We start from the raw sequence: 14,803 nt of genomic DNA, 5'->3' as shown, positions 1-14,803 counted from the left end.
ACCTTCTCTAGGGGATCTAATATTTTATAGTCTTTGTGTTCTTCCAGTGTCATTCCAATAACAATGAGGTTACCTAGGACACAGTTCCTTCCAAATAATCCATATTTCCAACTATTTTCACTGTCACTTGTTAGAAAATGGCAAGTACGTCTGAGTTATCTTGAGGCATAATCATAGTACAAGCAAGATCCAGTTGAGAAGTTAAAAAAGCGCGCGCTCTCTCTCTCTCTCTCTCTCTGTCTGTCTCTCTCCTGATCACTTCATAAATCCAACACTAGCTAAATGTAACACCCCAAATCATAAGAATTCAGATTGACTAAGATAATGCAGATCATTACATTATCCATACGTAATGAATGAAGGGCTGCTACACTATATGATAATGCCACTAAGCAATAGATTATCAATTTGATTTGGAAGATCTTCCATACCACATAAAAGAGTTTCCCTAGATTGTTCATGATAAATGGTAGGAAAAATTATGAACTGATTCTCAGACAGACACATACTATACACCTCATTCCTATAGTGAGAATATGCCTATTCTCCTTTTGAATTTCCATCTCAACTTATTCTTCCATTTTTCAAAAAAAGGAGATTCATCAAAGTAATATCTACCCTTGATTTTGACGTGCTAGGGCTCTAATGACAGTGACGGCTATGATTTGTTTAGATTTTTTCTGTAATCTTTTGTGCAAGTTGTATGATGACAAAAATGTGCAGCGATATTGGAGTCATAAAGAGCTGGGTTCAAATCCGACCTTGAATACTTGCTAGCTGTGACCCTAAGCAAGTCATTAAACATCTGTTCTCTGTCTCATTTTCTTCAGCTATAAAACGTGGATAATAATAGCCATTACCTCCTAGGGTCATGGTAAGGATTAAATGAGATAATAACGTTGTTAAATACAAACACTCATATATATAATTAAATAAAATAATATTGTAAAGACTTAGCATGGTGTCTAGCACACAGTTGGTGCAATATGTATGCTTATCTCTTATTCTTTCCTCCCCATTAGAAATTACAAGCAGGGGTCATGATTTAGCTTTTTTTTTTTTTTTTTGCATCCCTAGCATTTAGCATAGTACCTGACATATATGAGACACTTACTGGATGCTTGTTGAATAACTGAGTGACTAGGGCACTTTAAAGTTAATCAGATGTGTGCCAAATATGAGTCATCTTTATTACTTAGACCACCAAGTAGTAGTTGTTTCCTACATCACACTTTGAGAATGACTGCAGGGAGGGATTAAGGTCCAGATCTTTGAGTGCAAACTCTGTCAAGTACACTGGGGTCTATGAGCTGAGTACTCTATCATACTGCCTCTTAAAAATAAACTGCAAATGCAAATTAAAACAACTCTGAGGTGCCACCTCACACTTTCCTCACATTGGGTTAATATGACAGAAAAGGAAAATAATAAATGTTGGAGTGGGTATTGGAAAATTGGGACACTAATGCACTGTTGGTGAAGTTGTGACCGGATCCAACCATTCTAGTGGGCAATTTGGAAGACACCCAAAGGATTTCAGAACTATGCATTCCCTCTGACCCAGAAAAACCACTACAGTGTCTGTACCCCAGAAAGATAAAAAAGAGGGGGGGGGATATTTCAAACAAAAATATTTACAACAGCTCTTTTTGTGGTGGCAAAGAATTGAAAATTGGGGAATGACAGAACAAGTTGTGGAATAGAATTGCAATTGAATATTACTGCACTATAAGAAATGATGAGCACGTTGATTTCAGAGAAACCTGGAAAGACTTATATGAACTGATGCAAAGTGAAGGGAATAGAACCCGGAGAACATTGCATACACATTAACAGCAATACTGTACATTGATGAACAGTGAATGACTTAGTTATTCTCAGCAAGATCAGGATACAAGATAGTTCTGAAGGAATTATGATGAAAAGGGTTATCCACCTCTAGAAGGAACTGATGGAATCTGAATGCAAATCAAAGCCCATTTTTTGAATTTTATTTTTCTTGAGATTTTCGTCCGTTTTTTCTTTCACAATATGACTAATATAGAAATAGGTTTTGCATGACTGTATGGGAATGTCCTATATCATAGTGCTTTCTGTCTCAGGGAGAAAGGGGGGTAGGAAAGGGAGAGAAAATTTGGAAATCAAAATTTAAAAAAAAGAATGTTAAAATTGTCTTTATTCATCATTGAGGAAAATCAAATATTATTATTTTTTTTTAATGAATTGACTATAGCCTTTCAAATGACTCCTGGTAGATACTGTTTTCCATGAGGTTGAATTTACAGGCTGTCCTTATCACTTCTCTTCTGCTACCAATGAAAGAAGGCACTGCTGGGCTGAAACAGTCCTGAGATAGACAAGTAGGATAGCTCTCAATAGTGAGATGAGAATGTTTTATCAGGGCTTTCTTTATATGAAATATTTCAGATTGTTTTCATTGTTAACATTATTTTAAAATTGAAAATATGTGATATCTTGCATGAAACATTTGACATTAATCTCTAAATTGATAATAAATTTATGAAAAAAATGAAATGGGGGCAGACACACCTGGTTCTCTGGGTACTTACTGAGCAGCGGGAAGTCAAGTTGCAATCACACTTTAATAAGACACAGAGGGTACAAAGACTAGTGGTAAAAGGGCAAAGAAACAAGTGGTTCTGGAACAGGACAGAAGATGGGATGGTAACGGGAGGCTGGTAGTTTGGGGAAGAGCATGGGGAGAGGGAGAGAGTAGATTGGCATGTTTCAAAATTATGAGTGGAATGAGGCAACAGTCTTCCCTGTCTGAAGAAGATAGAATATCTTGGGCTTTCCCTCAATTATTGCTCCCTTTCCCCTTGAAATCATGACAGGTTTTAGAATTTTCCTATGTCAGATTCTACAAGGAAAAAGGTGTCTGTGTAACAAAATCTAGTTGGTTAACATGCTGAGTTGGATGAGAAGTAGGTGCAGGCAAGCCTTAACTTTGGCCCAGAAATGACTCCCTCAATAAATGTAAGCTACATGGAAAGGGGTTAGCTATAGACTATATCCTACCTGGGGAGAGTTGCCAGGGACTTTTTCCCATAGAAAAGAAAGGAAGAAAAAATATCTAAAGATAACTGTACCTGCTACAGAGATTGCATGGTAAGGAAGTGGGGTGACAACGCTAGGAGGCTGAACCAGAGGTTCACACCCATGATACCTCCTTCTGTATAGTCTATCAAGGAAAGATTAAGAGTGAAGGTCAGCAACAAAGTGCTGTAATTTGTCTTTTACTAGAGCAGGGCTCTTAGGTAGAAGACTGAGCCCCAGGAGCTGGGAATCAGCCATTTCAAATGCCTGTGGAATAGGAAAAGAAATGACTTTCCTAGAGGTTAAAGTCTGACCATTTCAAGTCTTCTACTCAAGAAACTCTAGTAGATTTCAGTGAGAAGTCATTCCTGGTAACTCTCCTCTACTGTCTTCTCCTCAAATCACTTTGAATGTTTTTGCACCCACACACACCCCCTCCCCCCCACATCACATATGTAAATACATCCTCTTTGGGAAAACAATATTTACCTATAAATATCGAGGTAAATGTATATTTACTCACATAAACTATATCTGTGTGTATATATGCTATGTGCTTATATAGGTAAATGTGTACATATTTTTATACAGTTATGGATATAGAACTATATCAGTATGCTATATATATATATATATATATATAGACATAGATATACTGTGTGTACAGTAATCTATATGCCTATATCTATCGATCTACTGATCTATCCATCTATCTATCTATCTATCTATCTATCTATCTATCTATCTATCTATCTATCTATCTATCTATCTATCTGTCTGTCTATCTACCTATTTATCTATCTGTCTATCTATGTCTGTCTATCTACCTATCATCTATCTATTATTTTCCCAGAGAGAGAGAATGTTAGGCCCCTCTGGGAAAAGAGTCTATTTCCTTTTTTTTTAAGTATACAGAAGAGCAGTCATTAACCCCTTTCTGAGAGTGTTCATACTATTCCTAGTTTGTAGAAGATCTTTGCTGCATGCTAAGTCATGTTTTCAGCAGATGGTTCTAAAGCCATACTTGCCATGGGGTGAGCATGGGATACTGGCAGCACAGGAATACAGGAAAAGGACTTCTTTCTTTGTCTCCTTCTCCACTGTTCCTTTCTGGGTTATAGAGTTAGAGGTCTTCAGAAAAATAGCCATAAATAGTGAGTTTGATCATGGAGTAAGTTTGGCAAGTGTTCCCTTCGGGCATGAAGCTGGCTGTCATTTGTGTGGTGAGGGGGGCAGGAAGCCAGGGACACCAATACCAATGCAAGGCTATTTCCTGAGGAGACTGTCTAGATGGTTGGGAGGGCACAGCAGGGAGGAACTTATCCCAACCCACCATCTGTTAGCTTCCTATTGTAATTATTCGTGTTAACGAGGTGCTAAGCCCTGTTGTTTCTATGCTGATGAGGGGCTGTAAGGGCAGTCAGATTTGACTACCTCCAAATCTGGATCCCATTAATCTTTTGATGTTACAGCTCTACTCAGGGGCTGTTTAGTGCCCCCTTCTCTCTAACTACATAGCCTGTGTCTGGATGAAGGCTATTTTCTTTCTTTTAAATGATAAGAGGGATGTTTTTAAGATTGATTGATTCACAAATAGGAGGTCTAGGCAAGGAGCTGCCCAATATATATTAATTATTAGAGAACTCACTGTGAAGTTACTAATACTTAGAAGAGTAGGCATTTTAAAAAATATCTGTATATAATCTAGAAGTGATAGAAATGTTTTCCAGGCAGGCACCTATTTCTGATAGTGTGGCATAACAGATAGAGTGCTGGGTTTGTTCTCAGGTATTCAAATTCCATCTTAGACATTGTTGTGTGATCCTCAGAAAGTCATTCAGTCTCTCAGAGCCTCAATTCCCTTTTCTGTAAAATGAACATAATAGTGAGGTTGTGCATCATAGCAGATAAGGAGTTGGCTTTGGAGTCAATAAGATATGGATTCAAATAGAAACTTTGACACTCACTGGCTATATGAGCTCTGGCAAGTTGCTTAACTCTTCAGTGATCCAGGCAACTCTCAAAGGCTGTAATTTACAGAGCAGTTGCCAACCTTCACTGGCAGAGGGGATTTTTCTCATTGGGAGTCCTGAATGTGTGTTCATCCTTTGTTGCCGAAGAAGACCATGCCATCAGAGAAATAAAGACATGACTTCCACTTGACTTTGTTTTGAGTGAGGGAGGGCTGTGCAGGTCAATAGTCTCACTTCTTCTCCAGAGTCATCTGAATCCAGTGACCAGATATTCCTCAGGATGACTGGAGATGACCCAGGATGAGGCAATTGGGGTTCAGTGGCTTGCCCAAGATCACACAGCTAGTGAGTGTCAAGTGTCTGAGGTGAGATTTGAACTCAGGTCCTCGTGACTCCAGCACAGGTGCTCTATCCACTGCACCACCTAGCTGTCCCCATTGGGAGTTCTAAATATCAATGAAATCACAGGTGTAGCTCAAGCAATACAAAATAACAGACCAAGTACTGGTAACTTCTATCTCACACAGTTGTAATGACCAAATGAAATACTGTATAAAAAGTACTTTTTTTTTTTTAAATTTTATTTTTATTTTTTAATGTTTAACAATCACTGCCATACAATTGAGATTTTATCCCACCCCACCTACCCCCCACTACCCCCCTCCCTCCCCATGACTGCATACAATTCTGTATAGATTCCACATATACTTTCCTATTGAGTATATTTTCACTATAGTCATGCTATGTAGTCAGACTAAAATAAATGAAAGAAATCGTATAACAAATCAGAACATGATACACAAACACATACACAAACATGATCTGCTACATTTTGTGAGTGACTTCCATATTTCTTTCTCTGAGTGTGGAAGGCATCTTGCCTTGAGAACCACCTTTGGGATTTTTTTTTTATAAGAAGTTTTTGCGTTATTACAAAATTCCAAGTCTACCAGAAAAAACTCTCACACACTGTGGTCGTTGCTGTGCACAAAGTTCTTCTGGTTCTGCTCCTTTCACTCAGCATCAGGTCATATAAGTCCTTCCAGGCCTCTCTGAAGTCTTCTTGTTCATCATTTCTTATGGCACAATAGTACTCCATTACATTCATATAGCATAATTTATTCAGCCATTCCCCAATTGATGGACATCCCCTTGACTTCCAGTTTTTGGCAACTACAAAGAGTGCTGCTATAAATATTTTTGTACATGTGGGACCCTTTCCCATTTTTATGATCTCTTGGGGATATAGTCCTAGTAGCGATGTCGCTGGGTCAAAGGGTATGCACATTTTTGTAGCCCTTTGGCCATAGTTCCAAATTGCTCTCCAGAATGGTTGGATGCGCTCGCAGCTCCAACAACAATGAATTAGTGTTCCAACTCTCCCACATCCTCTCCAGCATTTGTCATTTTCTTGTTCTGTCATATTTTCCAGTCTTATAGGTGTGATGTGGTACCTCAGAGTTGTTTTGATTTGCATCTCTCTAATCAACAGTGATTTAGAGCATTTTTTCATATGATTATAGATAGCTTTAATTTCTTCCTCTGAAAATTGCCTGTTTATATCCTTTGACCATTTATCAATTGGGGAATGACTTGTATGATTATACATTTGGGTCAGTTCTCTATATATTCTAGAAATGAGGCCTTTATCCCCGAGCTTAGCTGTAAAAATTCTTTCCCAATTTACTACATCCCTCTGGATTTAGGTTGCATTGGGTTTGGTTGTGCAAAAACTTCTCAGTTTAATGTAATCAAAATTATCCATTTTGCATTTCATAATGCTTTCTAACTCTCCTTTAGTAAAGAATTCTTCCCTTCTCCATAGATCTGATAAATACACTATTCCTTGCTTTTCCAGTTTATTCATGGTATCAATCTTTATACCTAAATCATGTACCCATTTGGACTTTATTCTTGTGTACGGTGTCAGGTATGGGTCTATGCCTAATTTCCGCCACACTGTTATCCAGTTTTCCCAGCAATTTTTGTCAAACGATGAGTTCTTATCCCAGAAGCTGGGGTCCTTGGGTTTATCAAACAGAAGGTTGCTATATTCCTTGCCTACTGCATCTTGAGTGCCAAGTCTATTCCACTTGTCTACCTCTCTGTTTCTTAGCCAATACCAAGTGGTTTTGATAATTGCTACTTTATAGTACAGTTTGAGGTCTGGTAGCGCTAGGCCACCTTCCCAAGCATTTCTTTTCATTAGTCCCTTTGATATTCTGGACCTTTTGTTTTTCCAAATGAATTTTGATATTATTTTATCCAGCTCTAGAAAGTAATTGTCTGATAGTTTAATTGGTATGGCACTAAATAAGTATATTAATTTAGGTAGAATTGTCATTTTTATTATATTAGCACGGCCTCCCCATGAGCAACTAATGTTTTTCCACTTACTTAAATCTGACTTTATTTGTGCAAAAAGTGTCTTGTAATTGTGTTCATATAATCCCTGGGTTTGTTTTGGCAGGTAGACTCCTAAGTATTTTATACTGTCTACCCTAGTTTTAAATGGGATTTCTCTTTCTATCTCTTGCTGTTGGACTTTGTTGCTAATATATAGGAACGCAGAAGATTTGTGTGGGTTTATTTTGTACCCTGGAACTTTGCCAAAGTTGTTTATTAATTCAAGTAATTTTTTACTTGAATCTCTGGGATTCTCTAGGTAGATCATCATATCATCTGCAAAGAGTGATAACTTAGTTTCTTCTTTGGCTATTCTTATTCCTTGAATATCTTTATCTTGTCTAATTGCTACAGCTAACATTTCTAGTACCATATTGAATAATAGTGGTGATAATGGACAACCTTGTTTCACCCCTGATCTTATTGGGAATGCATCTAGCTTATCCCCATTGCATATAATGCTTGCTGAAGGTTTTAGATAGATACTGCTTATTATTTTATGGAAAGTTCCCTTTATTCCTATGTTCTCCAGTGTTTTTAGTACGAATGGGTGTTGTATTTTGTCAAAAGCTTTTTCTGCATCTATTGAGATAATCATGTGGTTTTTGTTATCTTTGTTGTTGATGTGATCGATAATGCTAATAGTTTTCCTAATATTGAACCAGCCCTGTAGTCCTGGTATGAATCCTACCTGATCAGAATGTATTAATCTCGTGATAAGATGCTGTATTCGTTTTGCTAAAATCTTATTTAAAATTTTTGCATCTGTATTCATTAGGGAAATTGGTCTATAATTTTCTTTCTCTGTTTTGTCTCTTCCTGGTTTGGGTATCAAAACCATATTTGTATCATAGAAAGAATTTGGGAGGACTCCTTCTTCCCTAATTTTCAAAAATAGTGTATGTAGTATTGGAATTAACTGTTCTTTAAATGTTTCATAGAATTCACTTGTGAATCCATCTGGCCCTAGAGATTTTTTCCTAGGGAGTTCATTGATGGCTTGTTCAATTTCTTTTTCTGAGATGGGGTTGTTTAAGTATTCAACTTCCTCTTCTGTTAATCTGGGAAATTTGTATTTTTTAAAATATTCATCCATCTCGTTTAGATTGTCGAATTTGTGGGCATAAAGTTGGGCAAAGTAGTTTCTAATTATTGTTTCAATTTCCTCCTCATTGGAGGTGAGTTCACCCCTTTCATTTTTAATATTAGTAATTTGATTTTCTTCTTTCTTTTTTTAATCAGATTGACCAAAGATTTATCAATTTTATTAGTTTTTTCATAAAACCAACTATTGGTTTTATTTATTAATTCAATAGTTTTCTTAATTTCAATTTTATTAATCTCTCCTTTGGTTTTCAGTATTTCTAATTTGGTATTTACTTGGGGATTTTCAATTTGTTCTTTTTCTAGCTTTTTCAACTGCAAGCCTAAGTCATTGATCTCCTCTTTCTCTATTTTATTTATGTAAGCATTCAGAGATATAAAACTTCCCCCAATAACTGCTTTTGCAGTGTCCCATAAGTTTTGGTTTGTTGTCTCACTATTGTCATTCTCTTGAATGAAGTTCTTGATTGTTTCTATGATTTCTTCTTTAACCCAATCCTTCTTTAGAATTAGATTATTTAGTTTCCAATTGATTTTTGGTTTCTCTTTCCATGGCCTTTTATTACATGTAATTTTTAATGCATTATGATCTGAAAAGGATGCATTGATTATCTCTACCTTTCTGCACTGGATTGTGAGATTTTTATGTCCTAGTACATGGTCAATTTTTGTAAATGTTCCATGTACTGCTGAGAAAAAGGTATATTCCTTTCTATTCCCATTTAATTTTCTCCAAAGATCTATCATATCTACCTTATCCAGAGTTTTATTTACCTCCTTAACCTCTTTCTTGTTTATTTTGAGGTTGGATTTATCTAGTTCAGAGAGGGGGAGGTTGAGGTCCCCCACTAGTATAGTTTTGCTATCAATTTCTTCCTTCAACTCCCCCAACCTCTCCTCTAAGAATCTGGATGCTATACCACTTGGAGCATACATGTTTAGTAATGATATTGCTTCATTGTCTATGGTGCCTTTTAGTAGGATATAGTTTCCATCCTTATCCCTTTTGATTAGATCTATTTCTGCTTTTGCTTTGTCTGAGATTAGGATTGCTACTCCTGCCTTTCTTACATGAGCTGAGGCACAATATATTCTGCTCCATCCTTTGACCTTTATCCTATGTGTATCCCCCCGTTTCAAATGTATTTCTTGTAAGCAGCATATTGTTGGATTATGGCTTTTAATCCATTCTGCTATCCGTCTCCGTTTTATGGGAGAGTTCATTTCATTCACATTCACAGTTATGATTACAATCGTGTATTTCCCTCCACCCTCTTTCCCACCATTTGTGCTTTTAACTCTCCCGTCTCCCTTCCCCTTCTCAATAGTATTCACTTTTCTCCCCCTCCTCCTGCAGCCTTCCCCTCCTTCTTTTAGCCCCCCTCCCTTTTAGTCCCCTTTACTCTTATTGCTTCTTTCCTCCCTTTTAGCCACCCTCCCCTTTCTTCCCCCTTCCCCTCCTACTACCTATAGAGCTAGTTAGGATTATCTACTTAAGATTATTGTTCCCTCCTTTGAACAAATCAGATGAGAGTACCTCTCAAACAATGCTCATCTCCCTCCCCTCCTTCCCTCTACTATAGTTTTGTACTTCTTCCTGTGATATAATTTGCCATTTTCTGCTTCCCCCTTTCCACACCTCCTATTACATTCCCTTCTCATACTTAAATCATATTTTTGACATGACATCATTTACTTTATGCCCGTTCCCTCTACATATATCCCTTTTATCATAATAGCTGCACAGTTCTCAAGATTAACAGGTATCATCTTCCCTTATAGGGAGGTAAACAGATTGCCCTAATTGAGTAGCAAGTTTTTGTTTTTGTTTTTTCCCCTCTGTTTACTTTTTTATGATTCTCTGGAGACCTGCATTTGAAGATCAAATTGTCTATTGAGTTCTGGTGTTTTGGTCAGGAAGCTCTGGAAATCCCTTATTTCGTTGAATGACTTTCTCCTTGCCTGAAATGTTATGCTGAACTTTGCTGGGTAGTTGATCTTTGGTTGAAGTCCCAACTCCTTTGCCTTACGGATTATTGGGTTCCAATTCTTTCGATCTTTTAATGTAGAAGCTGCAAGGTCCTGTGTGATCCTGACTGTGTGTCCTTGATATTTGAATTGTTTCTTTCTGGCAGCTTGTAGTATTTTCTCCTTCACTTGATAGCTCTGGAATTTGGCAACTATATTTCTTGGGGTTTTGAGTTTGGGATCCCTTTCGGGAGGGGAACGGTGGATTCTTTCGATGACTATTTTGCCCTCTGAGTCTAGTACTTCTGGGAAGTTTTCCTTGATGATTTCCTGGAAGATATTGTCCAGACTCTTTTCTTCATCATGGGTTTCTGGCAGGCCAATAATTCTTAAATTTTCTCTCCTGGATCTATTTTCCAGGTCAGGTGTTTTTCCAGTTAAATATTTTACATTTTCTTCTATCTTTTCATTCTTTAGATTTTGTTTGACTGATTCTTGTTGCCTCACTGAGTCATTAGTTTCTACTTGCCCAATTCTAATCTTCATCGTATTGTTTTCTTCAATTAGCTTTTGCATCTCCTTTTCCATCTGACCAATTTTTCCCTTTAAGGAGCTATTTTCTCCATTTAATTTTTGTACTTCTTTTTCCACTCGACCAATTTTCCCAGTTAGGTTTTGGGTTTCCTTTTCCATCTGATCAATTTTCCCAATTAGGTTTTGGGTTTCCTTTTCCGTTTGATTAACTCTTCCTTTTAGGGAATTATTCTCTCCAGTTAATTTTTGAACTTCCTTTTCAATTTCTTCAATTTTCTTTTTCAGAGTGATGTTCTCATCAGTGAATTCTTTTTTTATAATTTTAAAATCATTGGCCAGTTTTTCTTTTATATCCTTCTTCAGATGTTCCAGGTAATCTAGTTGTGCTTGCGAGAAATTCATAGTCCCATCTGAGGTTTCAGATGGAAGTACAGTCTCAGCTCTGACTTCTTTGGTGTTTGTGTTTTGGTCCTTATCCCCATAGAAAGATTCTATGGTTTTTTCACTTTTCGTCTGCTTTTTCCGATTCATGATGTTGGCTGAGTGTTGTAGCTTTTGGTTCTTTTAGTCAGAAGATACAGATCTTTTAAGTTGAGTTGATGTGTGTCTAGGCTAAAAGCAGGCTTTTTTTTGTTGTTGTTGTTTCCTAGATGAACCCTGGGGTTAGCTTGTTAGGTGTGTGGGAGGGGTGGTCTGGTCTCAGGAGATCTCCTCAGCTGACTTGAGGCAAAGGCAAGGTCAGGGGATGGTGATCCCAGCTTCCCTATTGTCTTCCCTTTTCCCCTGGAGGGCTGGGGCACGCCTAGAAGCTAATGCGTGTTCCCACCCCTCCTGGGGCTTGTCTCCCGGCTCTGAGGCTTGCCTGGGTCTCAGTGCGAATTTTCTCTGCCCGGGGTCGTCTGTCCTTCCAGATCGCCTCCGCCACAGTAGGAAGAATCCCCCTTTGCTATTTTTCTAGCCTCTGGTGTTATGAGACTATTTGCTCCCTTCTGCTGTTCCAGCTGATCCAGAATTTATCTGGGGAAGAATTTTATGGTTTTTTCACGGTCATCAGGGGGGAGGAGAGAGCATTTACTGATCACTCCGCCATCCTAGCTCCTGGAAGTTCAAGTAGTTGACTTACCGAAGTTTAGTCTTCAGGCTGAAGGTTTCAAGGGCTGCTGCACTGATGTCAGGCGCTCAGCGGCTCTCACCGGCTCGGTTTGGCTTGTCTCCTGTTCCGCTGGTTTCACCCGCCACTCTCGGGCTTCTCAGGTCCCTTTCGCCCTGCTGCGCTGACCACGCTGCGCTGTGCGCTGGGGGCTTACCCCCACGGAACAGATCCTTCCTGTGGACCTTCCAGTCTAACCTGGGCTCCGAATCTGTCAAAGTCTGTCACCCACTGGATTCTACACCTCCAAAGTCTGGTCAGATTCTCCTTTCAGAGATATCCAGAGGAGTTTTTCCAGGAGCTTAGGTGAGTCGTTGCTTTCACTCCACCATCTTGGCTCCTAAAAAGTGCTTTTTACAAAACTTAAAGTGCCTTGTTAATTTGAGCTGCTCTTATTGGCACCATCATCCTAATAATTATATTGCTACCATCCTGCAGAGATCCCTAGTTGCCTATGGAAGTCATGATTTATCCTGACTCAATCTTTTTACACCTGGCAATCTCAGTTATCCCTTATAAAAATCCTGCATGTCATCAACTTGACATCACCATCGATGAATTCTTCCAAAGAAAATTGCATTTAACAGGATTTGTCTTTTATACACACCATCAGCCCCATCAGCCTTGCCACACTTCTAATCAATGACATATAGCGACGTACATTGTGTTCAAGCCTCACAACTTTAAGCAATTATGTTTTGTTAAATCACATTTGTATTTCCTAGTTTATTTCTTCAACACAGACTATAGGGATGTGTATATATGCACACATGCACATGAAACAGAATAGATTAGGAAAAAATTCTGAAAGACATTTTCATATTATATATATATGTGTGTATGTGTGTGTGTGTGTACACATGCTTTACAAATAGAACCTAAATAAGGATGACATCATCCTTACTGTTCCTGAAACCAATAACTTATTGAATGAATTTCTTTACAGTTGAAACATAAAACAGTACTAGATATACTTCTTGGGGGTACCACAAAGCTTGCAGGTACTCCATGAGTGAGCCTGATTTGTGTGGCTATTCCATTGGAAGAACTCTTATATTTTCAATTCTCTTTTCCCCCATAATGAAGATGACAAAGAAACACAAGAAAATAAAAAAAATAATTTCACAATTTAAGTCCACTACCACTTTTATATGAAATGATGAGATAAATTGCTATCTGACTAGAATCTTAAAAAGGAATCTATTGAGATTCATCCTTCCCCCAAACTCCCAGAATAAAACTGAGGAGGAGTTATTTTTAAACCAAGAGGATATATTAAAAGCATACCAATGAATTAGATTATCTTCCTTTAACTACAAATGTATGTACCCAATTAAGACTCACCCACAGACCCATAAAGCATACACACAGAAGATCAGGATAGTAGGAGAATCTTTTATAGGAATCTTTATATAGGAATCTTTTAATACATTCCTACTTTTTTTTTTGAATAAGGAAACTGGTCCAGAGAGTTCAGCTTGTCAAAGGTTACTTACCATAGTAAGTGAGACGTCCTCTAGCAACATTTTTTCCCCTTGAATTTTCAGCAATGCATTCATATAAACCAGCATCCTCCTGTTGAAAATTTGGGATTTCCAGCATGCCATTTGATTTCCTCATTTTAATTTTACTGGAAAATGGTAATCCATCGCTTCTTCTCCAGTTGATCTGAGGTACTGGACTAAAAAGCAGATTATGGGATTATTTACATTTTCTAAAATTAATGATCAGAAGTATTCCATATGAAACAAGTGCGTATGTTTTGAAGGATAGAAAAGCTGGTTTCCCTCCCTACCCCAGGTACAACACTTTTGGTATCAATGATAAGAAGATATATGTAAAATATATTTTATAAGTTCATATGTTAATTTATAGGTTTATGCATTTTAGAAATATTTTCTCATACATATAAAATCTGAAAGGATGAGAACCTACTATAGTATATGAGAGGAATGAAAACATAAAATGTGGATTAAAGCTTGCAAAATTGGATAAGTATATTAATTTTCTCCAAAATGCATAATAAGATAAAATTAAATAATTTTCATGCAATACATTTGTTAGGTTTTTGTTGTTTTATCATGCTCCTTTAGAACTATGGAAACACTTATCGATCAACAAATGAAAAACAAAGGTAAAAAATTCCCAGAGTATCATCCTGACCATTCTCCTATTTTAGATTGGTAAATTCCATTAAAAATACTTACTTTCCAAGGGCAAAGCATTCCAACTTCACTGTTGAACCCTTGGCTGCTGGAAGAGTTTCTGGAAATTGAACTTCTATTTTGGGTTCATATTCACCCATCACACCTGAAAATCCACAGTAAAAAGTTATTAGTATTAGATCTCTTTCTCATATTATTTTGAACTCTCTGTGAGTCTGTGCGTGTGAGAGTGACATTTTATACCAGAAGTGAAGCCCCTTGAGAAGAGTGACATTTTATTAATTCCACTTTGTACTGTTGATACTTAGGACAGTGACTTGTAAACAGTATTGGTGCTTGAAAAAAGACGTGTGTTGAATTGAATGATGGACATATTGATAGAGGATAGACCTAGATTAGATAGATGATAGACAGAATGATAAAGATTAGATACAGATAGTTAGATG

At 37.4% G+C, this 14,803-nt stretch overlaps 1 protein-coding gene across 3 annotated transcripts in view; it reads right to left on the bottom strand.

Annotated features, from left to right (window-relative positions):
• The window catches only part of CNTN3 (contactin 3), a 429,998-nt gene that overhangs the window by 84,996 nt on the left and 330,199 nt on the right, over window positions 1-14,803 (bottom strand). For all 3 annotated transcript variants that reach the window (XM_072598650.1, XM_072598651.1, XM_072598652.1), the window contains exons 7-8: window positions 14,400-14,502; window positions 13,689-13,873 (exon numbers count right to left, since the gene is read on the bottom strand). In XM_072598650.1, coding sequence (XP_072454751.1) covers window positions 13,689-13,873; window positions 14,400-14,502 — 288 coding nt within the window. The remainder of the gene's footprint in view (window positions 1-13,688; window positions 13,874-14,399; window positions 14,503-14,803) is intronic.

Source organism: Notamacropus eugenii, chromosome 3 (assembly GCF_028372415.1).
Source record: "Notamacropus eugenii isolate mMacEug1 chromosome 3, mMacEug1.pri_v2, whole genome shotgun sequence".
NCBI lineage: Eukaryota > Metazoa > Chordata > Mammalia > Diprotodontia > Macropodidae > Notamacropus > Notamacropus eugenii.
Note: the sequence above shows the minus strand (reverse complement) of the source record. Positions and strands in the feature narration are given on the sequence as shown.